At 37.2% G+C, this 24,358-nt stretch overlaps 1 protein-coding gene and 1 long non-coding RNA gene across 3 annotated transcripts in view; one reads left to right on the top strand and one right to left on the bottom strand.

Moving 5' to 3' along the window:
* Window positions 1-10,065, top strand: part of riox1 (ribosomal oxygenase 1) — a 35,665-nt gene extending 25,600 nt beyond the window's left edge. For both annotated transcript variants that reach the window (XM_088625104.1, XM_088625105.1), the window contains exons 10-15: window positions 339-443; window positions 1,838-1,979; window positions 2,876-2,996; window positions 3,566-3,665; window positions 9,271-9,357; window positions 9,776-10,065. In XM_088625104.1, the coding sequence (XP_088481230.1) occupies window positions 339-443; window positions 1,838-1,979; window positions 2,876-2,996; window positions 3,566-3,665; window positions 9,271-9,357; window positions 9,776-9,844 (624 nt within the window). In that variant the 3' untranslated portion in view covers window positions 9,845-10,065. The remainder of the gene's footprint in view (window positions 1-338; window positions 444-1,837; window positions 1,980-2,875; window positions 2,997-3,565; window positions 3,666-9,270; window positions 9,358-9,775) is intronic.
* Window positions 9,845-14,029, bottom strand: LOC148674696 (uncharacterized). Its single transcript, XR_015935365.1, has 2 exons — window positions 13,427-14,029; window positions 9,845-10,620 (listed from the first exon to the last, which is right to left on the bottom strand). It is a non-coding gene; the product is annotated as an uncharacterized LOC148674696 (long non-coding RNA).
* Between the last annotated feature and the right edge of the window lie 10,329 nt (window positions 14,030-24,358).

The raw sequence follows: 24,358 nt of genomic DNA, 5'->3' as shown, positions 1-24,358 counted from the left end.
TTGAAGGCGAAGAGATTTATGATCTCAAGATTTAAGACAGAGTGAGTGGTGTGACTTCTGTGCGGTCAATTGGCCAGTCACATGATAAAGCCAGGCTTGCTGTCCCTGTTTACGACCCCAGGGCATTATGCAGCCAGAATAACAATCTCTTGCCCATTTATTGGTAGTCATATAAAAAGGCTACCTTTTTCACTCGCTAGAACGAAGACTGGGATGCCATCTAGCACTTGAGATTTGAGATTCAAATTCTGCACCCAGTTGCCAACAATAACAGTGGATACAGTAAACATTAATTGAGTTGTTGAATTGTTATTATTTTATTTTTATTTTATGATTAGCTTCTTCCAGCTGCCTTGCAGTTGGCCGTTGAGGACGATGTGGAGTTCAGACAAGGGCTTCCTTTGGACTATCTCAGTTACATGGGAGTGCAACACTCTGAGAAGGTAAACGTTTTCATAGTACATAATAAATACAGAATTAAGGGTAGAAAGTATTTGAACTGTATAAAAAACTAAAATCAGTTAAAATGCTGGTGAGGTACTTTTCATATCACCGTAGCTGATACGTCTTATCAGATATGTCTTAGTCTTATCAGTCTCACAGGCATAAAAGGTGATAGTAATCACAGAGCAGCATTCACTTTCATTTAAATCATAGAGTTTATCAACTGGTCCACATATAGAAGCAGATTTAAAACGATCATAAGTATGATATTTTAAATTCTGTTTAATAACGTTTAAACCATTCCATTCTCTAAATTTGTTTTGCTAATAACATGCATGGCAATAAGTATTTCATCCCTCTTTACTATTTTATCTGAGGTTTGGTTTTATTCAAATACTGTATATTTACAAATATAATATACATGATGTTGTTACAAATAGGGGGTTGCAAAAATAGTGAAAATCAGGAACTGACCAAGCAGATTAATAAATAAGTAAATTAAATATTCATAACCTCCAACTTGTAAGGATTTTGCTAAGCATATACCGAGTGTTTGGCATGTTTAGAGACACATGAATTCTTTGTTCTCTAGCACAGCTTTGGCAAAAAGGGTATTCAGCCACAGTGGGTTAAACAAATATTTATTAAAACTTACAACACAAAACATACAACATAATAATCACTCTATTTACAAGTTTACAGCCAAGGTATTTCAGAGAGATGCAGCTTTGTTTAAATAGTTGATTTTTCTCCAAAGATAATAATTGGAAACACCCTATAGAAATGAATTCAACATATAATAAATTGGGTTATATAAACATGACAAAATTCTATCTCCCAAAACATTAAAATGAATTCAATTCCAAAAACCCAATTTAACGATCCGTCTAAAGATGTGTGCTCTTACTGTTGTACACAATCGATTAATTATCAGAAAGCCCCATATTCATAGCAAGGATTGCTGCAATTCTGTCCCAGGTGCATAGACTGAAAGATGGTACTAGTGTACCATTCTGAAACAGTAAATATTTTTTTCTCTGGTGAGATTGATTTTTATTTGAAGATCAGTTGACTTTCATGACACATTGTACTGTAAGGCACTATGAAACTAGAAATGTGTAAAATGATATGTAACTTTGTGGGTGGCTTGTTGCAGAAATGTTCATATGTCTCTTGGTCATCTGAATGGTATTAGAGTTGTTAACAGAGAGCTGAGTTTCAAAACAATTGGAAGATCCAAACAGAGTGAAAAAATTTCAATTTCATTTGTTTTCAAAAGTAAGAGAAAAAGATCAAGGTACAGACAATTAAAGTTTGTGCTTAGTGAGGAGGCTAGTTTGTCTTTTTTGGCAGTTGTTTTGCATGTATTAGTTGACATGCATTTTGTCAACAGGCAGACGTACGCAGGAAAGAGTTCATAGATAAAGTGAAAGGCCTAATGAGGAAACTGGTAGATTTTGCACCAGTGGATGCAGCAGTGGATCAGAAAGCCAAAGATTTCCTGCATGACTGCCTTCCTCCTCTGCTTACCAAAGGTACTGGTTATGTGTGTAAGAAGGAACAGGCCTGTGTACTGGTCACTGGATGCCTTGTATGGACAATTCACTTCATTTATTTGCTTTGCAATGACAAAAGAAACCTTGAATGTTAAGTTTACTATACTTTTCTGATAGCATTTCTATTAAGCATTTCGTAAGATATCCAAAATGAATTACTTTTGTTTAAAAAAAATCCAAAATGTGATTTTTTTTATATGTTCATAGGATTTTTTGGTGCAAAACATTCAGCATTGTAGATTAGATTGTGATTCAGTACCAAGTGATTTAACCATAAAGATAGATAGATCTCATGAGTTAACTCATTAGTTTGGAGATGAATCCTGTAATTCAAACTTCTGTTTAAGCTTGGGTTGTGTCATTATATGATTGTGGTAAATTCCCCATTGGCCACACAGTCATTGCTTCTGTAATTGTTTCTTGTAGCATGTCTGACAATGAATGGTTGAGATAGACATGTCGCAGGAAAGCATGCATAAATTCTCATACTTCCCACTCAGTGTTAGGATTCTAGCATTAAGATGAACACCATAATTCCAAATTAAGTGGGAACAAAAATAGAAAATGGTGATTCTATTTAAAAAAAAGGCAGAAAGAATTGATTCGGACTGCATTCATTGATGGGATTGTATACTGATATTTCATTTTTAAAATTTAAAATGTTATTTTTTTGCTCCAAGCTAATGATCAGTTAACTCGTATACTAATTTTAATCCTGTTTCACCAGTGCTGTTATTTGTTTCTTTACTGTTTCTCTAAAGTCTTTAATAATATAAATACAACAAATCAATAGATTATACTTGCACTGTTTATTTTTATCTATGGTGTATCTGTCATGGGTTGTCTTATAAATAATCTATGGATTATCCTTGCAGAGGAAAAATCAACCAGTGTTTATGGTGCTCCAACAAGGTGGGAGAATGGAAACATTCGAGATCTAAAGCTGCACTTTATGGGAAAAACTAAAATCCGATTACTTCGGCAAGGTATTGTCAGGTATGTTTCATATGTCATTACCAACTACTATAGAAAAGGTAGGTGGAAATAGGTGTTAAACAAACATTATCCAGGTGGATGCTGCACATTGGTGGGTGTGGAGGGGATCCCCATTACCTGTAAAGTGCTTTGAGCGGAATGTCCAGAAAAGCGCTATATAAATGTAAGCAATTATTATTAATTATTATGTATCATTTTTGAAGCTATACTGTATTTCACACCCAGTTTTCCCTGTGATGTACGTATTTGTGATTATTTTAGAGACTAATTTACCATGTTTAGATATATTAATCGATTTTAAATTGTGGAATATCAATTGCCTATCATATGTGAAGTAGGTTATCACATGTATTGATAAATGACATCTGATTTTTAAAATTGATACACAACCCAGTTTTTAATTCTTAATTCCGTACAACCAAGAGCTTTCAAGACATGTAAAAATGATCAGTACTTTGTTTTCATGTAAATAGACCTTGTTTTTTATAATGTAATAATTATGCACCATGACTAGTGTTTTTTTACTAAAAGCAAAACTGGGTACTATTGTTGAATTATTGTTATTGCAGACTATGCAGTGAGGGAGAAGGTGTCATTCTTTATCACACAGTGCATAATTCCAGAGTATACCACAAAGAGGAGCCAAAGAGCTTTGAAATAGAATCTGAGGTAAGCCTGTACAATTTGTTTTACAGAAGCTTTTTAAGAAAAGAATCTCTTTACATCATACCTTCATATGCAATAAATGTAGTTTTTTTCATCAGCATATTCCAAATTGTTAATTTTGATTCTTTCGGTTTCTGTAATATGGTATAATTTTTTTTTCTTTGAGCTTTAAATTGCCTTTTTTTAATATTGTTCTTCATTTTAAATTTTGACTATGAACTCCAAATACTGAATTTAAAATAAGACAAATTATTAGGATTTTAATATTTATTTCTGGGTGTCTAATTACCCAACAAAGAAAACATGACACCTGTTCATGGTTAAATTATTAATGCTTATTAATTTTATTTTTTAAAGTCATATATATTTAATCACAAATCAGGTTCAGAAAGAAGAACAAGAATGATTCCTTAATGTGTTTAGTAGACCTAAAGTAGTAAAACTGAATTAACATAAAAATAAAATTATTGTCCCAGGTGTATTTTGCTTAATCCTTGGTTCTTTTTCTGTTGTAGTGCTGAAACATTTTCATATTTATTTTAGCCTCCACTAATTGGAGGCTTAATTGGTATTACTACCTGATTGTACCACTTCTGGAATTATGTATATTAAATATCATCCAACAGATATTTTTGGAGTATTAGATTCCATCTGAATCTTTTTCAGTTTGCTTTGCAGCTTCTACAATGTTTGCTAAAACTCTAATTTGACATCTGTAAAGTTGGATTATATACTAACTATACCAAAATCTAGATCATTAATACAATTTAAGAAGATCTGTGATTCTAATGCAGATCTGTCATACATTACTCTTTATGTAATACTCTTAAAGGACACACCTTAGATCTAATTATTGCAAATGACTCCTTTGTCTCCCACTGCTCTCCCCTTGATCTAGGCCTCTCTGACCACTTAGCCATTCTCTTCAATCTGGAATTACCTGTTTCTAACACTTCCCCCTCACACTCTGTAAATTTCCGCAACTGGCGATCAATTGATCACCCAAGGTTTGCAAATTCTGTTCTGTCCTCCTTATCCTGTTTCTCTTCCTCTGACCCTCTAGAGGACAAAATACAGTTACTTGACAATGCTCTTTTATCTACCCTCGACACCTTTGCTCCTTTAAAAACTCGAACCATCTCCTTCTCTCGCCCTGCCCCCTGGTACAATGACCATCTGCAATTCATGAAGGCAGCCTCTCGCAAACTTGAGCGTATGTGGCATCTTTCCGGCCTAAATGTACATTATCAGGCCTGGAGAGATTACTTATCTGATTTTAAGGTTACTATAGAGTCTGCTAGATCCACCTACTTCTCTCACATCATTGAAAATCACCAAAACAATCCCAGACATCTTTTCTCCACCATCAACAGACTGCTCAAGCCAAACTGCCCTACCACATTACCTGCCTCATCACAACTTTGCAACACATTCTTAGATTTCTTTAGTTCTAAGATTGACAACATCCGGCATCACATTCTCTCCACTACGGATATAATTTCCATACCTCCTCCCTCCTCATCCAACTTCTCTGGTTCCCGTCTCTCCAGCTTCTCTCTTCTTGACTCAGCATCCCTAAACAAACTAGTTACGCGCATGAAACCCACCACATCTATTTTAGATCCCATTCCCACCACTTTATTCCAGTCCTGTTTCTCTTCTCTCTGTCCCATTGTCCTCAATATAATACATGAATCCTTGTTTACTTTTGTAAACACTTGTTAATGGCTTCAGCATTAGAGTAAATGTTTGTTGGCATTGTACCAACGGTCCTCAAAACTGCTGCTATTACTCCCGTGCCAAAGAAGCCTAACATGGCTCTCGACAATCTTAACAACTTTCGCCCCATCTCCAACTTACCCTTTCTCTCTAAAATTCTAGAACGTGCTGTCACACTTCAGTTACATAACCACCTCATGACAAACAACCTTTTCGAACCCCTCCAATCTGGCTTCCGTCAACTTCACAGCACAGAAACCTCACTAGTCAAAGTCACCAACGATCTCCTAATAGCTTCTGATTCTGGTTCTCTTTCCATACTCATCCTTCTTGATCTCAGTGCTGCCTTTGACACTGTTGACCATAACATCTTACTTTCTCGTCTCGAGACTGTGTTTGGAGTCTCTGACACTGCCCTCAAATGGTTTAAGTCTTACCTCACTGATCGCTGTCACTTTGTCTCTCTCAATGGGTACAGGTCTGAAATTGGTCTTGTCAAGTCTGGTGTCCCCCAGGGCTCAATACTGGGCCCCTTGCTCTTCAGCATTTACATGTTTCCACTTGGTCAGCTTTTAAGATCACATGGCCTCAGCTTTCGTTTTTACGCAGACAATACTCAAATATACATCCATACCAAACCCGACACTGATGTGGCTGTCTCTATTCTATCTACAGTGCCTTGCGAAAGTATTCGGCCCCCTTGAACTTTTCAACCTTTTGCCACATTTCAGGCTTCAAACATAAAGATATAAATTTTTTATTTTATGTGAAGAATCACCAACAAGTGGGACACAATTGTGAAGTGGAATGAAATCTATTGGATTTTTGAAACTTTTTTAACTAATAAAAAAATGAAAAGTGGGGCGTGCAAAATTATTCGGCCCCTTTACTTTCAGTGCAGCAAACTCACTCCAGAAGTTCAGCGAGGATCTCTGAATGATCCAATGTTGTCCTAAATGACTGATGGTGATAAATAGAATCCACCTGTGTGTAATCAAGTCTCTGTATAAATGCACCTGCTCTGTGATAGTCTCAAGGTTCTGTTGAAAGCGCAGAGAGCATCATGAAGACCAAGGAACACACCAGGCAGGTCCGTAATACTGTTGTGGAGAAGTTTAAAGCCGGATTTGGATACAAAAAGATTTCCCAAGCTTCAAACATCCCAAGGAGCACTGTGCAAGCGATCATCTTGAAATGGAAGGAGTATCAGACCACTGCAAATCTACCAAGACCTGGCCGTCCCTCTAAACTTTCAGCTCAGACAAGGAGAAGACTGATCAGAGATGCAGCCAAGAGGCCCATGATCACTCTGGATGAACTGCAGAGAACTACAGCTGAGGTGGGAGAGTCTGTCCATAGGACAACAATCAGTCTTACACTGCACAAATCTGGCCTTTATGGAAGAGTGGCAAGAAGAAAGCCATTTCTCAAAGATATCCATAAAAAGTCTCGTCTAAAGTTTGCCACAAGCCACCTGGGAGACACCCCAAACATGTGGAAGAAGGTGCTCTGGTCAGATGAAACCAAAATCGAACTTTTTGGCCACAATGCAAAACGATATGTTTGGCGTAAAAGCAACACAGCTCATCACCCTCAACACACCATCCCCACTGTCAAACATGGTGGTGGCAGCATCATGGTTTGGGCCTGCTTTTCTTCAGCAGGGACAGGGAAGATGGTTAAAATTGAGGGGAAGATGGATGCAGCCAAATACAGGACCATTCTGGATGAAAACCTGTTGGAGTCTGCAAAAGACCTGAAACTGGGACGGAGATTTATCTTCCAACAAGACAATGATCCCAAACATACAGCAAAATCTACAAAGGAATGGTTCACAAATAAACGTATCCAGGTGTTTGAATGGCCAAGTCAAAGTCCAGACCTGAATCCAATCGAGAATCTGTGGAAAGAGCTGAAAACTGCTGTTCACAAACGCTCTCCATCCAACCTCACTGAGCTCGAGCTGTTTTGCAAGGAAGAATGGGCAAGAATTTCAGTCTCTCGATGTGCAAAACTGATAGAGACATACCCCAAGCGACTTGCAGCTGTAATCGCAGCAAAAGGTGGCTCTACAAAGTATTAACGCAAGGGGGCCGAATAATTTTGCACGCCCCACTTTTCATTTTTTTATTAGTTAAAAAAGTTTCAAAAATCCAATAGATTTCGTTCCACTTCACAATTGTGTCCCACTTGTTGGTGATTCTTCACATAAAATAAAAAATTTATATCTTTATGTTTGAAGCCTGAAATGTGGCAAAAGGTTGAAAAGTTCAAGGGGGCCGAATACTTTCGCAAGGCACTGTAATTGCATCTCTGACATAAAAATTTGGATGACTCAAAACTTCCTTCATCTTAACTGTGACAAGACTGAAGTCATGCTTATTGGTACCCCCCATCAACTTCGTAAAGCCAGTCCTGTAACCCTGTCTGTAGATGGCTCTGTACTTGAGCTTCAATCAAAATTGAAAAACCTTGGGGTTATATTTGATTCTGGCTTAACATTCGACCCACATGTACAGCATACTGTCAAAACATCTTTTTTTCACCTTAGAAATATCGCAAGACTACGCCCTATGCTATCATTAACTGTGGCTGAAAAGCTGATCAACATATTTGTATTCTCTCGAATTGACTACTGCAATGCTCTACTCCCTGGGGTATCTAAATCTACTCTGAACAAGCTGCAGTATGTCCAAAATTCAGCAGCCAGAATCCTGACCAGGTCTAGTGCAAGTGTTCACATTACTCCTATCCTGGAGTCCTTGCACTGGCTTCCGGTCAAATTCCGCGTAGACTTTAAAATCCTCATGCTCACCTGTAAGGCTTTACATGGCTTGGCACCTCAATACCTGTCTGAACTTTTATCGCCCTACTCCCTACCACGCAACCTCCGCTCTTCAAATTCTGCTCTCCTTACTGTCCCCCAAGCCCGTCTACATTGCATGGGCGACAGGGCCTTCTCCTGCTATGCCCCCAAGCTCTGGAACTCTTTTCCCAAGGATATTAGAGAGTCACCTTCTCTAAACTCCTTCAAATCTAGACTCAAAACCTTCTTCTTCAGAAAAGCCTTTACTTATCTGGTTCCATTCTTCACCCCTCTGCTCTTCTTAATACCACCTTCCACGGTCTCCTCTATTGTTATTGTTGTATTGTTGTAATTATAATTGTGTCCTATCTTGTGAAATCTTCTTATTTATTGTTGTAGTCTTCTTATTTATTGTTATTGTCATCCTGTAAAGCGCTTTGAGAAGCCACCTTTAAAGGCGCTATATAAAATAAAGTTTTTTATTATTATTATTATTATTATTTATATAACCCCACATTGAGCAATATTTTCTGGTTGGTGGATTATCTTTCAGTGAAGACCCCGTTTTAAAGATAAAATCAAGATGACGTCTCTAGTTATTCAGTGCTACTAATTATAAAATTTAAACAAATGCATATCAAAGGAACTACCATAAGTACACTTAGACCAGATTCACTGTGTATTTACACAATACAAAAGTTATGGTGAAAAGTTTCCCTTTGTTTCTGAGGACCACCTGGGCAATCTTTGAGGACCCTTGGCTAAAACCTCCTAGTTTACAAACACTAAAGAAGTACCACACAAGCACAGGAACCTCCTGCTAACAAATCATTTACCCTAAGCACTGGAACACATTATATTTTGTTGTCAACCATTTGTACTATGATTTAACACTTGTTAATACTTTTGTAAACACTTGTTAATGGCTTTAGCATTAGAGTAAATGTTTGTAGTTCTGGCCTGTGTGTAGTGCAGGGAACAGTCCCTTGTAGCAGGACATTATTAAGGAAATTGTTGTAGGGAAAAGGTGTCCCCTATCTTTTTCATTGTGTGTCAATGTCATTGTGTGTGGCTTTTTTACAGCAAGCAGATGCCGTTGAGTTCCTCATCCATTCGTATCCCAAATTTGTCACTGTGGACAGCTTACCCTGTGACTTTTTGGATGACAGGGTATGGTTTTTGTCTTTTATCTTTTGCACACATAACTTTAATAGCACATCAGCTTTCAGTAATTGCTGTTTCCTTAGATGATCTTGGTAAAATGGCACTTAATCCAGCTTTGACAAGGGGTGCCAAGGGTGTGTGCATATGCCACAGGACACATAAACACACCCCCAGACAAGTAAAATACATATTCTTTTCTAACTCCTGACTATCATGTCATGCACATGTATATATGCAAGCATATAAGAGTCATATAACATTGGTAGGGTTTGTTCTGCTGCTTTTTTAATTTAATTTTGCACATTATAAATGTTAAAAGTCTGAAATGGTTCTTTGGAAGATGAAGTTGGCTGAATCCGTAGACCTTTGCTATTGTAGCCACAAAAGTCTATGATGCTAATATTTTCCTTTTTTTACATTTCAGGTTGCCATAGCCAAGTTGTTGTTTGAAGAGGGACTAATTCAAACAAAAGAGCCCCTGCAGTCTTCTTGATGAATAACCAGATAGAGAACACCTTGACTAAGTAATTCCTAGAAGAAAAGCAGATCATTTTACTCTTAATTTACTCTGATGAGGAACTTGAAGGGCTTGGTGCTGCTTTTTCAGTTTATTTTTGTTCATATAATATGTGACAGAGATACCACCTGGCACATCTTTTACATAACCCTTCATAATGTGTTTCATAATAAGTCCAATAAAACATTTGTCCACTCTTCTGTTTTTATTGGGTTTATGTACAGTTAATTTTGCAAAACTGGAATAGTCTCCTTCCATTTTTATCCAGCTTTATCCAGGTAAGGTTCACAGCAGAGCCAAAGCCCAACTTGGCCAGCAGTGGGTGCAAGGGAGGGGTACTCCCTGGACAGGGCGCCAGTCACAGACACACAGACACGCACAACAGGGCCAATTTTCCCAGAAGCCAAATAACCTACCAGTATGTCTTTGGACTATGGGAGGAAACAGAGCACTCAGAAACATAGTGAAAACCTGGAGGAATTCCATGCAAAAACGGGGCCAACATACGAACTTCACGCATATAGAATCCCAGGTCTGGAATTTTACTCGGGGCCCAACACTGCCACAGTGCGACTCTGGAATGATATGGTCTTACTAAAAATAAGGTTTGCATTGTTAAGTAAACATGTTGTTCAGTTTTGTTTTTATTTAGTTTTATTATTTTGTAGTTCTGTGTATGTGTACATACTCAGGGTATGACACATAGCCATCTGCGTCCACAACCAGGTCTCGGAGTGTGCCATCCAATAGTTCTATGAATTTTGGAGGGAAAAAAATCACATATCAGATTTGTTAATATATATAAAATGCCTTCCAGAAAAAAAAAAAACATCATATAACAAATATTTACTGACAAGTTAATGTCTACCTTTAAAATATCTGTAAATGTACTGTTAACAGCATTGCACAAAGCAAAACAACATACTTTTCATTCTTGAAGTAGAAACACAATTCTGTGGTGATCTAGTGTACTTTTTGCCATTTTCAGTAATAAAAAAAAAACATGTAGAAGTAGCCTTTTCCCTCCATGGACATACACAGGTCAAAAAATGATATTGATGATAAGGAGTCAGCCTGGTAACAAATGTGATGCTAGCTAAACACTATATTGGCTGCTAATGTATTGTTTATCTTGATTTGTTATCAAGTTCTGATCAATGTGAATTTAAGTCTTCTAAGCTTGGTATCATCACTCCTGGTCTTTCAATCAAACAGCTCATAAAAAATAGTCCAGTGTGATCACATCCTTTAAAGTGATCAGTTCTATTTAGTGAATCTATAGCTAAAAATCTGTCCTGTTTTGTCATTATAAGATGTCCATAATTTAGTCAGCAACTGGGCATTATTAGTGCAAATAATGCTTTTGGAGGTACTTGGAAAGGCCACAAAAAGTAACTACTCCACTAAATTAATTGGTGTTGTCATTGTAAAACTATCTGAAATATTTCATGTGTAATACATTAAAAATACTCCATTATTAAATGGATAATTGCACCATTTTTTTCTTAATCGACTATATTAGCAGGGACTCGCATCAAAGTTCTGTATTTGAAACTTTACAGTTTAGGTTCTTTTTCTGTTTATGTTTATTTTCTGACATTTTTAAAGTCTCTTAGTCTGATCTACATTTACCCTATAACAGTGTCCATCTACAGGGTCCTTAACATTTTAACATTTGCTATCATATTGTATTGTAACTGTAAAGTATTCATAACCTTACAGAGGTTTCACATTATGTTGCTTTCTAGTGTGCAGTGATGACTATACTTAAAGTAGTAATTTATGTTACAGAGACACACCTACATCACCCATTCAAAACTAAACAATAAAATGAAATGATTGCGTAAGTATTCAATTACTTTGTATTCATAACCAAACATAATTTGGGTGCATTATGTAATTTTAACTTCATGTAATTAAAAGTTTTTAATTTGTAATGTAATCATTTTTAAATGTAATTTTATTTAGGTGCGTAAAATTACATTAAGGAGTCACATAATTGAGTGACCTCGGTAATGATGAGTGGTTCCGATGATTTCGGAATAAAAATATCTGTTCCTAAGTCAGTTTGTAATAAGGCATCTGAGTGATTCTGCAACAATGTGGCAAAAGGTCATGATGAAACCAAACTATCTACATTTTCAGTCTAAATGCCATTTGGTGCAGTTTCAGCATAGCACATCTCCCAGTCAAAAACATCACAACAATCAAATATGGCAGCATGCTATGGTGAAGCTTCACCTCAGGTCTGAAGGAAAAATGAATAGAGCAAAATACAGGCAATAATAAAAAATAGAGGAAAACCTGTTGCAGTCTGCTTAAGGGTTTGCCCTTTTAGCAGGGCAATGAACTAAATCAAAAGGCCAAAGCTACACTGGAGTGACTTAAGAAGAAAGTAATTTCCTTCAGATAACCAACTTGAAACTTTTGAGAATCTGTGGGAAAAAAAAACTGAAGACTGCAGTCCATAAGTGATGCCCATGCAACTGAAAGAGCTTGAGCAAGTCTGTCAAGAAATGCTTAATTGACATTAATTTACATTTTTAGGATTGATTTAAATTCTTGGTGACAATGTTCTTTACAGCTAAATCCTTCTGGCATTTGTTGTGTAGAAAGTTTAAATGCAAAGTAACACCAGTATAACAGAGTATTTGACAACTGAAGGATCCAGTTAAAACAATGTTTGACACAAGTTCTTGGAGTGGAAGTTGCACATATGAAAAATGTCTCAACATATATAATATAATAAATTTAATTTTTTTAAAATCCAATATATAAATATTTTAGAAATAAATATTAAGATATTACATCTACTAAAAGTAAGATGCAAATTAAAATGAGAACTTTTATCTCTATTACTTAAATTATTGTAAATATTGATGCAAACAGGAAAAATATATATACATTAAATTGCATAATAAATAGATTAGTAGCTGGTGTAAAAATATAGTGATACCTACTACAATATTATTAGTGATGTGCTACAATCACCACCTCACTGTCAGGTAACCCATCAGAAAGTGTTACATAACATATGGCCTGAGTGATTTTTAGTAACATCTATGGACAGTGATGCCATGCTGATTTTTAAAATTGCAGTCAGTTGGTACTGTTGATAATAAGCGGTCAAGAAAGAATATATCAAATTTGGATAGTTTGGCTTTAGTTTCTTAGAGTAAATTCTCTGCTTAAGGTGATCTTAAGTGCGGGCATTAACTTTTTTTCAAGGGGAGTAAGATGCAAACAGGATAAAATAATTTAAACCCAAAAGCCCAAAACAGGAAACGAAAGATGTTTTGAGCAGTTACCCATTTAAACCATTTGGTTCTAGTGCATCTTGCTTGCAAATGGCTGCAATATGTTGATACTGTAGGTGTGCCTTCATTATCTAGAACTCCGATTATATTTTTAATCTGCTTTTCAGGGGCCATTGTATTTGCAGCACATACATCATATGGTTATAATTTCATAATTGTGAAATGTGGGTATATCTGATTGGTAACTGGTAATTATCAGATTGCCACACCCAAAATACTGTAAATGTGTAATTTACTGTACCTGTGTAACCTTCCAGAATTTTCTCTTGTTTGAAGGACCCTTCCTCTTTGAGATCAGGAAGGGCATCATGCAGTGCTGCCAATATTTAAAGACCATCAAGCTTCCTGTTGTGATCAAAATCATGAAGCCTTAAAAGAGAATAAGACTTTTTTTCCTCCAAAACATTTTTAAGTGAAAAAATAAATATGCTTTCTATACATAACATTGTTTCTTTCTAGATTTGTACATTTAAACTCTTGAAGCTGTTTTTAGAGACTTGTGAACAAATGATGATCTGGAGGAAGACACTTGAAAATAAACTTTTTACACTGAAGATGGCAACAACAGTGGATATGCTTAAAACCAAAGTTTTTATTTGCTAAGATGCCACACTCAGCTACAAAAAATATTTAAACAGATATGTTTAAAACATAACGTTCGTCAAGGTTATGTACAGTATTTAATCACAAATCGGGTACAGAAAGAACAGCATTGAATGATTCCTCTGATTTCACTAGACATACTATATACAATATGTTTTATGTCATTTTATGAACTACAAAGTCTGCCAATTAATATTTTAGAAGCCAAAATAATTTATTCTCAACTAATTTAATTTAGGAATGTTAAATAGGTAGTTCAAAATATTTCAGTATTTTAAAATCAATATTTCACTTTTTCTTCAAGTAAAAGAAACAATCTATATGAGATTTGGATTATTGGATTTTATTATTAAATGGATTTCAGCACAATTTTGTACAGTTATAACACTTCCTCAAATTTTGTTACAAAAATATGTCATGTTCTTCAACATAAAAAATTCATCTCTTGCAAGAAATGAAATCTCAGTTCATACTAACAGTTGTAAGTAAAATAAAACTTACCAAAAGAATTTAAACTGAAGTTCCTCGTCAGTTTGTGTTTCAAGGTTAACAGGGCCTATATGGTCTCTCCTCCCAGATGTCTGGCAAATTTAATAAAGGTGCCTGTAATTTCTTCCAGATGTTTGCTTGTATTTATCTTTTACATTCTTGAAAAACTTTATGTGTGGACATGGCTTAAATTCCTGTTAAGCAGGGAGTGTTGCGCAGATTTAGTGATCTCAATCACTCTCATTTTATCTGTAAACATACAGGGCAGTGCATTAAAAACTGAACAGGTGGCACTTTTGTACTTCTTTATGAGTATTATACATGCTACCCAGCCATGTCGTAGAAACTTATCTTCTGGCTTTTAAGAAGCAAGCTGAATGAGATTTGATCCTAAAACAGGCTAGATGTGTCAAAGATATTCCTCTCCTTTGTAAACATTCTTGAATAACAGAATTCCTTTAACCAAAACAATAAATCCTGTGTGACACTGAATGACTGCACGTCCCTCACATACACTTGCCCACAATTTATCTCAACACAAATTTTCTCTAACCTAGGTAGGTCACAGAGAATATGCCATATAGACCAGTTGTTTCCCTTTGACCTACTGACAAATGAAGTACTTACCGATGGTTAGTAAAGATGGATTTATTGGAAAAGGCATGTCCTGGGAAAATAGTACGCTCGTCTGTTCTTTCATATGAATTCCCAAAGGTGTCAAGCAGACCCAGTGTTAGACATAGGAGGAACACAGTCTTTATAATTTTGCTCATGCCTCTTCTTGGATTTACTTATAATTTTCTTTTTTGAAGGACGTCTAATCCCTCTAACTCAAATGCTGTCTGGTTTGGAAGATCTCTAAACGCTTCTTATTTGCATTTACAATAATTACAGTACATACAGTACAGTACCTACAGTATTAGGTGATCAGAGGCAGACTGACACAACCTGTTCTACTCTTTGCCCAAGGTCATATTAGTAAGAGGAGTTTTTTATATCGGCCAAGAAATGTTTTTCTTTCCATCACAACTCATCTTGACTTATTTGAATGAATTATTCACTTCATTTGATCAAATAATCAGCCTCAACAATATTTAGTACTTGGCATTTTAAATATCCTACATAACAGTTTTTTAGAGTTTAGTGGCGCTGGCATCTTCACATACGTAGTAAATTAAGTGTCCATATTAAATGGTTATTTTTCTTATTCTAGAATTTAGTGTGTAGTCTTGGTTGCTTTTAGTAAAATGCAAAGCAACTTTTCAAATGATAGAGCAGCACTAAAAAACCTTATATAATAAATATATACCTTATATGCATAAGGTGTACAGTATATGTATATATACCTTATATGTCCTTATATGTGCCTCTAAGACCTTTCTTTACAGAAATAATATAGTAAGTACTATGTTAATCTAAGCTGTAGAGTAAAAACACAGAGGAATGTTGTTGAAGACAAAAGTGAGTTAAATCAAACATTCTGAGTTTACCCAAACTGTGTGATAAATTTATAGGGCAATTTTGTACCATGTACGTGTTAGTGAATGTTCCTTTGCAGGCTACACATGCTGACACAGCTATCTACTTGAACTTCATGTGATAAAACCCACTTATGAAGTAATCAGCAAGTAATCCCATCCACACTTGTGAAAATACCTTTATAGGTGGTAAGATTCTTTGCTCACATGATTAGACATACCTCCCTAAAGCATACTGTAGCTTATGGCTTTTAGTGCTCTGAATATGACTGTATTAGCTTTGGGTGTGTCAGCATGGTCTTTTGTACAGTATCAGCTTACAATAAGTAACTTGAAGAGAACACTTGTCTTTCACAAATTAAAAAAAGGCAAGGATATATGCACAGCAACAGTGCATCTTAACTCCATCGTGCTAATTATCTTTAGCATTGGTATACTGTATATCAAAGCCTGTGTTAAATGTACGCAAAAACCTTTTAGTGAATGAAATAGAGCATCACATTCCACTGCAGTAACTAGGAGACGTTTAGCATGTGTATCCCATTCCTTTGTCTCATGCTTCAAATTTTAAGTCACTATGCATAGAGTATGGCCTCAATGAGGCTAGTTACTAGTGTATCTCTGTTGCAGTCCCCTGTAGTACTTTTATGTATGTATATTATATGTCTATATTTACAGACCATTACCGTGAATCTTAAAAATAGTCACTTAGCACAGGTGTGCAAATAATACATTTAATAATTCCTTAACTTTATCAGTGCTCTATTTCACTGTCACACTCACTTATGTACAATATATTGTAGCAGCAGCACTATTATTATAATTAGAATTAAGTGTTCAGAAAAGGTTTAATAGTTTTCCTCTCGTGTTCAACAAAAAAAAAAACATCCTAGCACAACTTAACTCCTTTGACTCAACTTTTTAGGAATGCAGCTATGATGAAAAACTGATAATAAAGATGGACTAACAATCAGAACTATCTGTAATTGTTTAAGTATTTTTCAATTTATCACTACAATGTACATTTTTAAAGGTACAATATTAGGTTATATTATGTAATATGAAACAAGAATGGCTAAATATTGCCAGGCACTTAATGGAGAGAAAGCCGTTTACTAATAAAGTCTAAAGTTAGATGGTTACAGTACAGTAAATGCCTCTAAGTCTCAGAATGAAAAGCCATCCTTTCATTCTTTTTACTTTAAAATTACTTTAAAATTTCTCAAGAGGATTGACTCTGTGCTGGAATGTTTCTCTGGTAAAGATTTCTCTTGAACACTAGAGAATTTCTTAATTTTTCTGTTTGGTCTCACTGTCCTATAAGCTCAGGTTTCAATATGAAGCAGTCAATCCCTGCCATGGAGGGAACCTAGGCACTGATTTTTGTATCTGCAGGAGCAATCATGGCTACTGATCCTGTATTTTTCTTAGCACTCTGAGGGTGCTCAGGTCATTCTTTGAGTGATCTATACTCCCTCATGGCAACCATAGTAGTTGTATAAGTGATAGTTCCCTGCATTGTAATCCTAGTTTGAATTTGAGTCACGACAGGGACATTTGTGACATAGCTTCTCTCTGTTTGCTGTGGTGCTACAGTATGACCATAAAATAGACTTCAAAGCTTCAAAATTCTCTTGATTTGTCCAGGTTAAAACTACGTGTCCTGTGTGAATGTTAAAACAATAAAGTACATACATGTTTAAATCTTTATACTTAAGGAAAAACTACTGAAGTAAGAGACAAGATGTAAAAAGGGTTAACTTAAGTCAGTTCTGCCTGAAAATTAGACTTCTAAGCAACAGGGGTTTATGGCAGGAAAGGGGGTTAACTGATAAGGATTCCAGATGCGAGCAAGGAACCCCCTGGGTGCATAATCTTAAACTGACCATTTGGCCAGGGTCTCTTAACTGGCCAAATACCATGACCCCCCCCCCCCCCCCCCTTACCATAACACCGAATGACGTCCGGAGCAGCAAGGAAGGACTATATAACCTAAAAGTTTGTACTGGCACATCGAACAATACTTCGGTTTTGTTGTTTCTTGCGGGAAACAAGACTTTGGCTTTATTGTTCCTTGCATGCAATAAACTCATCTGTTTAACTTCATCTCGGGATCCAGAACCTTTTTCTTTCTGTTACAACAAATTTGCCGTAGTTGGCGGATGCTCCAGAAGGCGCAGAACTTCCCATCGGCAGGAGAGACGGTCAGCGCTCACATTACTAAAAGGTAAGGACTCCTTTTTTTAAAAAAAAAAAGTCCCAACTCTCTCTGACCGATTGGGAAGTCTCTGCTCCCTGCGAGAATTGCCCGAGTTGACGGAGTAAACGTGAGTTCCTGAATTCCTCTGGCCCGGGGAAGACACCGGTGTATGTAATGGGTGGTTTGCTGTAAGCCCAGAATTTGGTCTGGCAGGTGGTCCACGGTATTGTGTATAGGCGTTCGAAGCTGGTGTATGCCTTAATTACGCGTGGAGTTTTTGAACGGGTTTTGGACCTTTACCGCGAAGTTCAGGACTGGTGTGGGCCTTAATTGCGCCCGGAGTTCTGAAGTTCAGGACTGGTGTGGGCCTTAATTGCGCCCGGAGTTCTGAGGCTCAGGATCGGTGTGGGCCTTAAGTGCGCCCGGGGTTCAGGAGCTGAGTGGTGCATTAAATGCACGTAATTCAGGACTGGTGTGGGCCTTAATTGCGCCCAGAGTTCTGAGGCTCAGGATCGGTGTGGGCCTTAATTGCGCCCGGGGTTCTGGAGCTGAGTGGTGCATTAAATGCACGTATAATCCAGGATTGGTGTGGGCCTTAATTGCGCCCGGGGTCCTGAGATTAGCTACGCCTTGATCATGCATGGATTGGCGTGGTGTGGTTTTTTGTTTTAAAGGAAACAGAAGTAGAAGAGATATATATATGCATGTTTTTGGTGTTTTCCTTGTTTGTGAATACATATACACACGCACGACACTAACATAAACACACCTCATAATAAAAGAGCAAAGCATTAAGTAGCAGGATTTAAAGGACGTTGAGACCCGAGAATCGCCCTGATTGAGCTCAGTGTGTAAGTCCACCCCGGGGCAAAAGCAGCGATGCTGGCATTCTGGGGATGGTGAATTACTGATCAAGAAAGGGGGTTTTCGAGGTCTCGTTCCTTACCTGTGAACAGTGCAGTGTAAGTCCTCTCTAAAGTCTCTGAGAGGCATTTAGATCTGGAGGTAACAGACGCCCTTAGCTGAATGAGTGCAGGAATGCACAGGTTTTTCAAGTCAAAGCATTCCCCTACTGTATGAGCTGTTACCTCACACACGACAAAAGTAAAAGAGACCGAACATGTGTACTAACTGATGGTTTGAGAAAGTGGTGGAAGGGTCCGTTTATATATCGGAAAAGTGTAAGTTGACGGAAAAAAAGGAGAAAAATATGCGAAAAGTTGAGTTTGTCAGAGGGAGTTTGGGGCGAAGATGCCTGTAAAGAAAGCATATGAGTATTGATTGGCAAAAGCGCAAGCATGTAGCTCCCACCCTGGTGCACGGCCGGCACCAGTGGTGGCAGATACATGAGAGAAAAGAAAAAAAAAAGAAATTGGGATCTGACTTCTTAAAAGTGTGTTTACGGGGAAAACAAAAACCCGGAAGAAAAGATACTTTACTCGCTACGAAAGAGTATGAACAAAAGCTAAAAGAGGCAGTGCAGGAGAATCAGAAACTAAAAGAAGAATTAGTTCCTGGTCGCACTGCACTAGTTAATGTGTTATATCCTGCTCTCCCATAGGAGAACAGACAGGCAGGAAATGAAAATAATTGGGATCAATTCCCAGAGTGACCATATGGAGACGGGGGGTCTGAGTGGGATGACACCTGGTACGAGTGTGATAGAGACGGAACAGGAACTCCTGTTCCGTCTCTATCATTTAATGTCTTTACAGAGGGCGCCCGCAGACCTGTACTCTCACCCTAAGTGGGAGAGGGCCTGATGTAGCGGGGGCTGGCGCTGTTGATGACAGCGTCACTCTAACTGTCTCGCACCCCGTCGAGGGGGTCTGCACTCGCACCTACCTTCCCTGATTCCCCCATACGATCAAATCCAAAACCAGAAGATATTGACCGGTGGGCTAAAGTACCGCACCCGAAATTAGGAACGCAGCGAACCTGGAGTGCGCTTCAGGAATTAAAAGGATTCATGTAGAAGTAAAACAAGAATACAGCACATTGTAGTACGAAGAGAAAAATATATTCTCGATGTGTATGTGTGTTTTATTAATTTGTGTGCCGGCATGTATGTGTGTGTAACTGTGAATTTTTGTACAGATGCAGCCATTCAAAATGAGCGGTAAAAACCCGCGGTACAGTAATCTACCCCCAGGGCACCGGAGGGCACCGCGGTAAGTGATTGGCTGGCCAAAATGACCGACAGGGGCACTCGTGGTGCATTGGTTGGTAGTGAAAAGATTTAATCATTTAATGTCTTTACTGTGCACATTTTAATCCGCATAGTTTTGAATATTTATATGGAATTTTACCACTAAAGGGAAATTTTAGTAGCTGAGCATAAAAAGAAGAGGAGCATAACGCATCTGAAGGTCATAAACGATATTAATTTAGGAACATAAACATTACTGTATGTACATAAACTGTACTGTGTTTGGCTGGTCTTGATAGTTTAAAGAAAAAATACACACCAGTCTTCCATTTCTCCCTAAACATTTTAAGCATGAAAGTTTTATGAAACGGTACCCAAATGTATAGAATGAATTTTAATTTTTAAAAATTATTTAACACGAAAATTAAGCTGTTTACAGCCTGAGAACAGTCACCCGTTGCTACCCAACGCAGAAACACAGCCACTAACTAGCAAAGAGAGGACATTAGCTAGCCAATATGATAAAGAAATAAATGATTATTTTGTTTATTTCTTTTGCACATTTATTTGAACATTTCCATCGATTGTACAAGCACTTGGAAACTGTCCAATCCCTAGTTCATCAGGCATTTACCGGTCTGGCGCCGGTCTGTGTCTTCTAGAATATAATGCCAGCGAACTCTTGTTTTTATGTCCACTATAACTACGCTGGGCAAACGTTCCAACGTTCAAATTCTTCCAGCACGGGGGGTACCTTTAAAGTGGAGACGACAGCACCGAAATTTTTTGGCGCGCCTTCTCTTTAAAGCCCTGGCCAAATATGAAGACAGTACGTACAGTTATAATTCAAACGGAATTAAAAACTACACATCCCAGTTACCATGGTGGTGCTTGTGATCATTGCGTTTAACCAACGAAACAGGGCGAAAAATCAGTCACATGAATTTGGGGCAGAGTTTCGAAAGCTTAACCTATCAGCAACACAGCGAAATTTACACGATAGGCTACCTCAAACTGTCAGTTACAGGACTGTGTATGTCGCTTAAGCCACTCCTATTTGGCATTTTAGTTATGGAGGCGAGAAGACGCCCCCCCCCTCTCTGGGTGTCTGATTTGCCACCATCTTTAACTGTTCGGTGTCCGAATGGTAGTAGCTACGCGTACGAAATAAAGTTAATCCCAACTACAAAACATATATTTTTGTGGTAAGAGGGCGCAAAACATCAGTATTTACTGCTATTAATTACTGTACGATTTATAGTTGAAATCTGAGCCTAGATATAAAGTTAAAATCTCGACAAAGCAATGTAGGAAATACAGAGAAAATAAATCCTTTCTGACATCTAAAATCAGTTTCGATCAAGGTCTCTAAAACGAACAAGAAAAAGAGGATTTTCGGAGGGCAATTACGCTGTGTTTATATGGAATAACTGATTTATGAGCAATCTAATTTCTTGTTTTTTTAAAACAGTGAAATGTCAGCTCCAAAAGATCGCACCAGAAACAGCACTCTCTCTGCCTGTCATAGACGTTCAGGAAAGGGTGAATGAAGTCATGTCAAGTACAATAATTCGGTGATCAATAATAACAGTTGTAGGACAGTATATAAGGAGGATAAGGATTTTGAAGTTGACTCGAAACCTGATAGGAAGCCAGTGCAAGGACTTGAAAACAGGTGTAGTGCATCCCTGATAGGATTCTCGCTGTCATATTCTGAACATATTGAAGATTGTTCAGTGTGGATTTAATTTCCCCAGTGAAAAGGATGTGCATTTATTAATTCTAGAAAAAAAAGCCTTTCTTGATTTCTCTAGTTCTTAGTTTTTCTAGTTCCCTTTAAAATAAACTATTATTCTCAATGCAGAGTATTACATGGCCAGTATTTACACATGATATTTGTGATTTAAAGAAATTATCACAAGCAGCTTTTGGAGATTTAAGTGTTGGCTGAGTTATTGCAGGATAAAAGACTAGAGATGTTGGTAAGAAGAAGATAATTTGGGGAAAGCTGAGGAATACACTTATAACAAGAACACTTCCTAATGGGGTTAGGCATACTTTTGATGAAGATGATGAAGTTAACAGACTGTATGTTTACATAGATACTGAAATAAGGATTGTATTTTAGATTATGTGTAGTTGCTGGCATTGAACTGTGTGTTGGATGCACATGAATTGAAGGAATGGGCAAACATAGCTGATGCAGATCCACAGAGCCAGCATATTAAGATGTTTATAATTAGAGGCAATTTGTTTAAATAACTAGGTATGGATACTGATGTGCAAGAGAGGTGGAAAGGCTGTTTCCTTAAGCCAGCACTATAAAATATTTTATTCTCAGTGAGATGCTGCCATTTCATAGTGGGTTTCTAACACTGTGTATAGTTTAATCCACACAGTGCCTTTACTTCCATCCATTTCTAATCTCTTTATCCAGTACAGAGGATTTGGAGCCTATCCCAGTAAGCAACGGACACAAGGCAGAATACACCCTGGACATAGCGCCAGTCCATCACAGGACAGACAGACACAAACACACACACACCAGGGCCAGTTTTCCCATAAACCAATTAACTTACCAGTATGTTTTGGAGTGCGAGAGGGAGTCATATCACACATATGGAGAAAAACCATGTAACCCAGAGAGAACATGTAAACCCCACACACACAGGATGGCAGGAATTGAACCTAGGACCCCAGTGGTGCAAGATAGCAATGCTAACCACTTTGCCACCATTATAAATGGATGGATATCTTAGTTATCTTTCTAGTTCACAGGTTTGCATGCATAATTTAATTTTGAAAGCCACTGAGACATCAGGTACTACTGTTGTATTTATGAAAAAGAAACAAAACAAAAAACATACTAACAACTGTGCCATCCTACTCCTTAGTTAATACATTTTATTATTCATAAACAGTTAACATTGTTAGCAAAATATTTTGAATTATATTTAACCCTATTTTTTCTTTAGTTTTGAATTTAACTTATTATATGATAGTCAGACTTAATGTATATTTGAACAATGAAAATATATTTTTACAAGATGCGGGGGAAAGTGCAACAGCTTGTTACAGTGCTAAATGTAATATTATTGATTGCTAATAGTTTATGCTAACACCTAACTTTCTTAATTAGATGTATTTAAAACAGTGAACTAAGTGGAACATACTATTCAGAAATACAATCGAAAATAGTTTTGTGGTGTTTGTATGGATGAAACGTTTCTAAAATGTATAACGTAACAAAATTAAAGACGATTAAAATCTGTAATCTTTCCACTTGTCATTAGACAGAACAACACGTTTCTGGTTTGACTAAGGATGGTATCAATAAGTAGTCTAAGTGGTGAGAAAGCTGTGCTTAATGATAATTAAGGGACTTAAAAGTAAAAAGAGATGCTTCATATTGCTTGATTAATTTTAAAAACTAAGTTATAAATCCAGACGCGATTGGTGCCATAAGCGCTCCAGGCAGCAGAATGTTCGTTCTGTACTGCTGAGCTCCGCGCCTCCTCCCTCTCTGTAAAATCCTGGGTTCGGTAAAATGTTTCAGGCATTGATGTGAAGGACAACAGAGCTTTCACTGGCCGATTATCATTATTATCATTATAATCATTATTATTAATAATGATATTAATTTAAGGGTCTAAATATCTAAACATATGTATCTGTATAGCAGGTAGTATCACTGTATTCCACTTTCTTTGTAAACACGGAAAAACAGATTCAGAACGCAAAGCTGTATCGCTGTGTAAAAAAACCTGGTTTGTAATGAGCTGCTGAGCTATGAATAGGAATGTTCCTGCTGGCAGAGGGGGTGGAAACTGCCTGCGGTCATTTAATTAGTATTGCAATTCACACTGATTCCCTAGTGAAGATATGGACTTAAGAATATTCGTGCCTGGTCAAAAAATGGCATTAAGCACTTAAAATTAATATGGTTAATAATAGTAAACTGTAACATGCTGTAACAAGATCGGCTAAACTGCAAAGAAAATGCTTTCAGAGAAAATGTTTCAGGTGTGAAGAACATAGATCTCCAATGCAATTTCAACCAAACCTGTTCCCACACACCCTGCCCCCACTACCATTAGAATATACACAAAGCACTCAAAGGTGGTGTCTTTCGCTGGAAATCTCGCCTGCTTCTACTTTATGAGTACAACCCCCTCTCTGCCGGAGTGCTGGCTATGACGAATTCAACCGGTTTCACAGGTATTTTAAAAGTAGGAAGTACAGTGTGTAGTGGTT

Source organism: Lepisosteus platostomus, chromosome 3, assembly GCF_059453375.1.
Source record: "Lepisosteus platostomus isolate fLepPlt1 chromosome 3, fLepPlt1.hap1, whole genome shotgun sequence".
Taxonomy (NCBI): domain Eukaryota; kingdom Metazoa; phylum Chordata; class Actinopteri; order Semionotiformes; family Lepisosteidae; genus Lepisosteus; species Lepisosteus platostomus.
The sequence above is the reverse complement of the archived record's forward strand: the minus strand, read 5'-3'. Positions and strand labels throughout refer to the sequence as shown.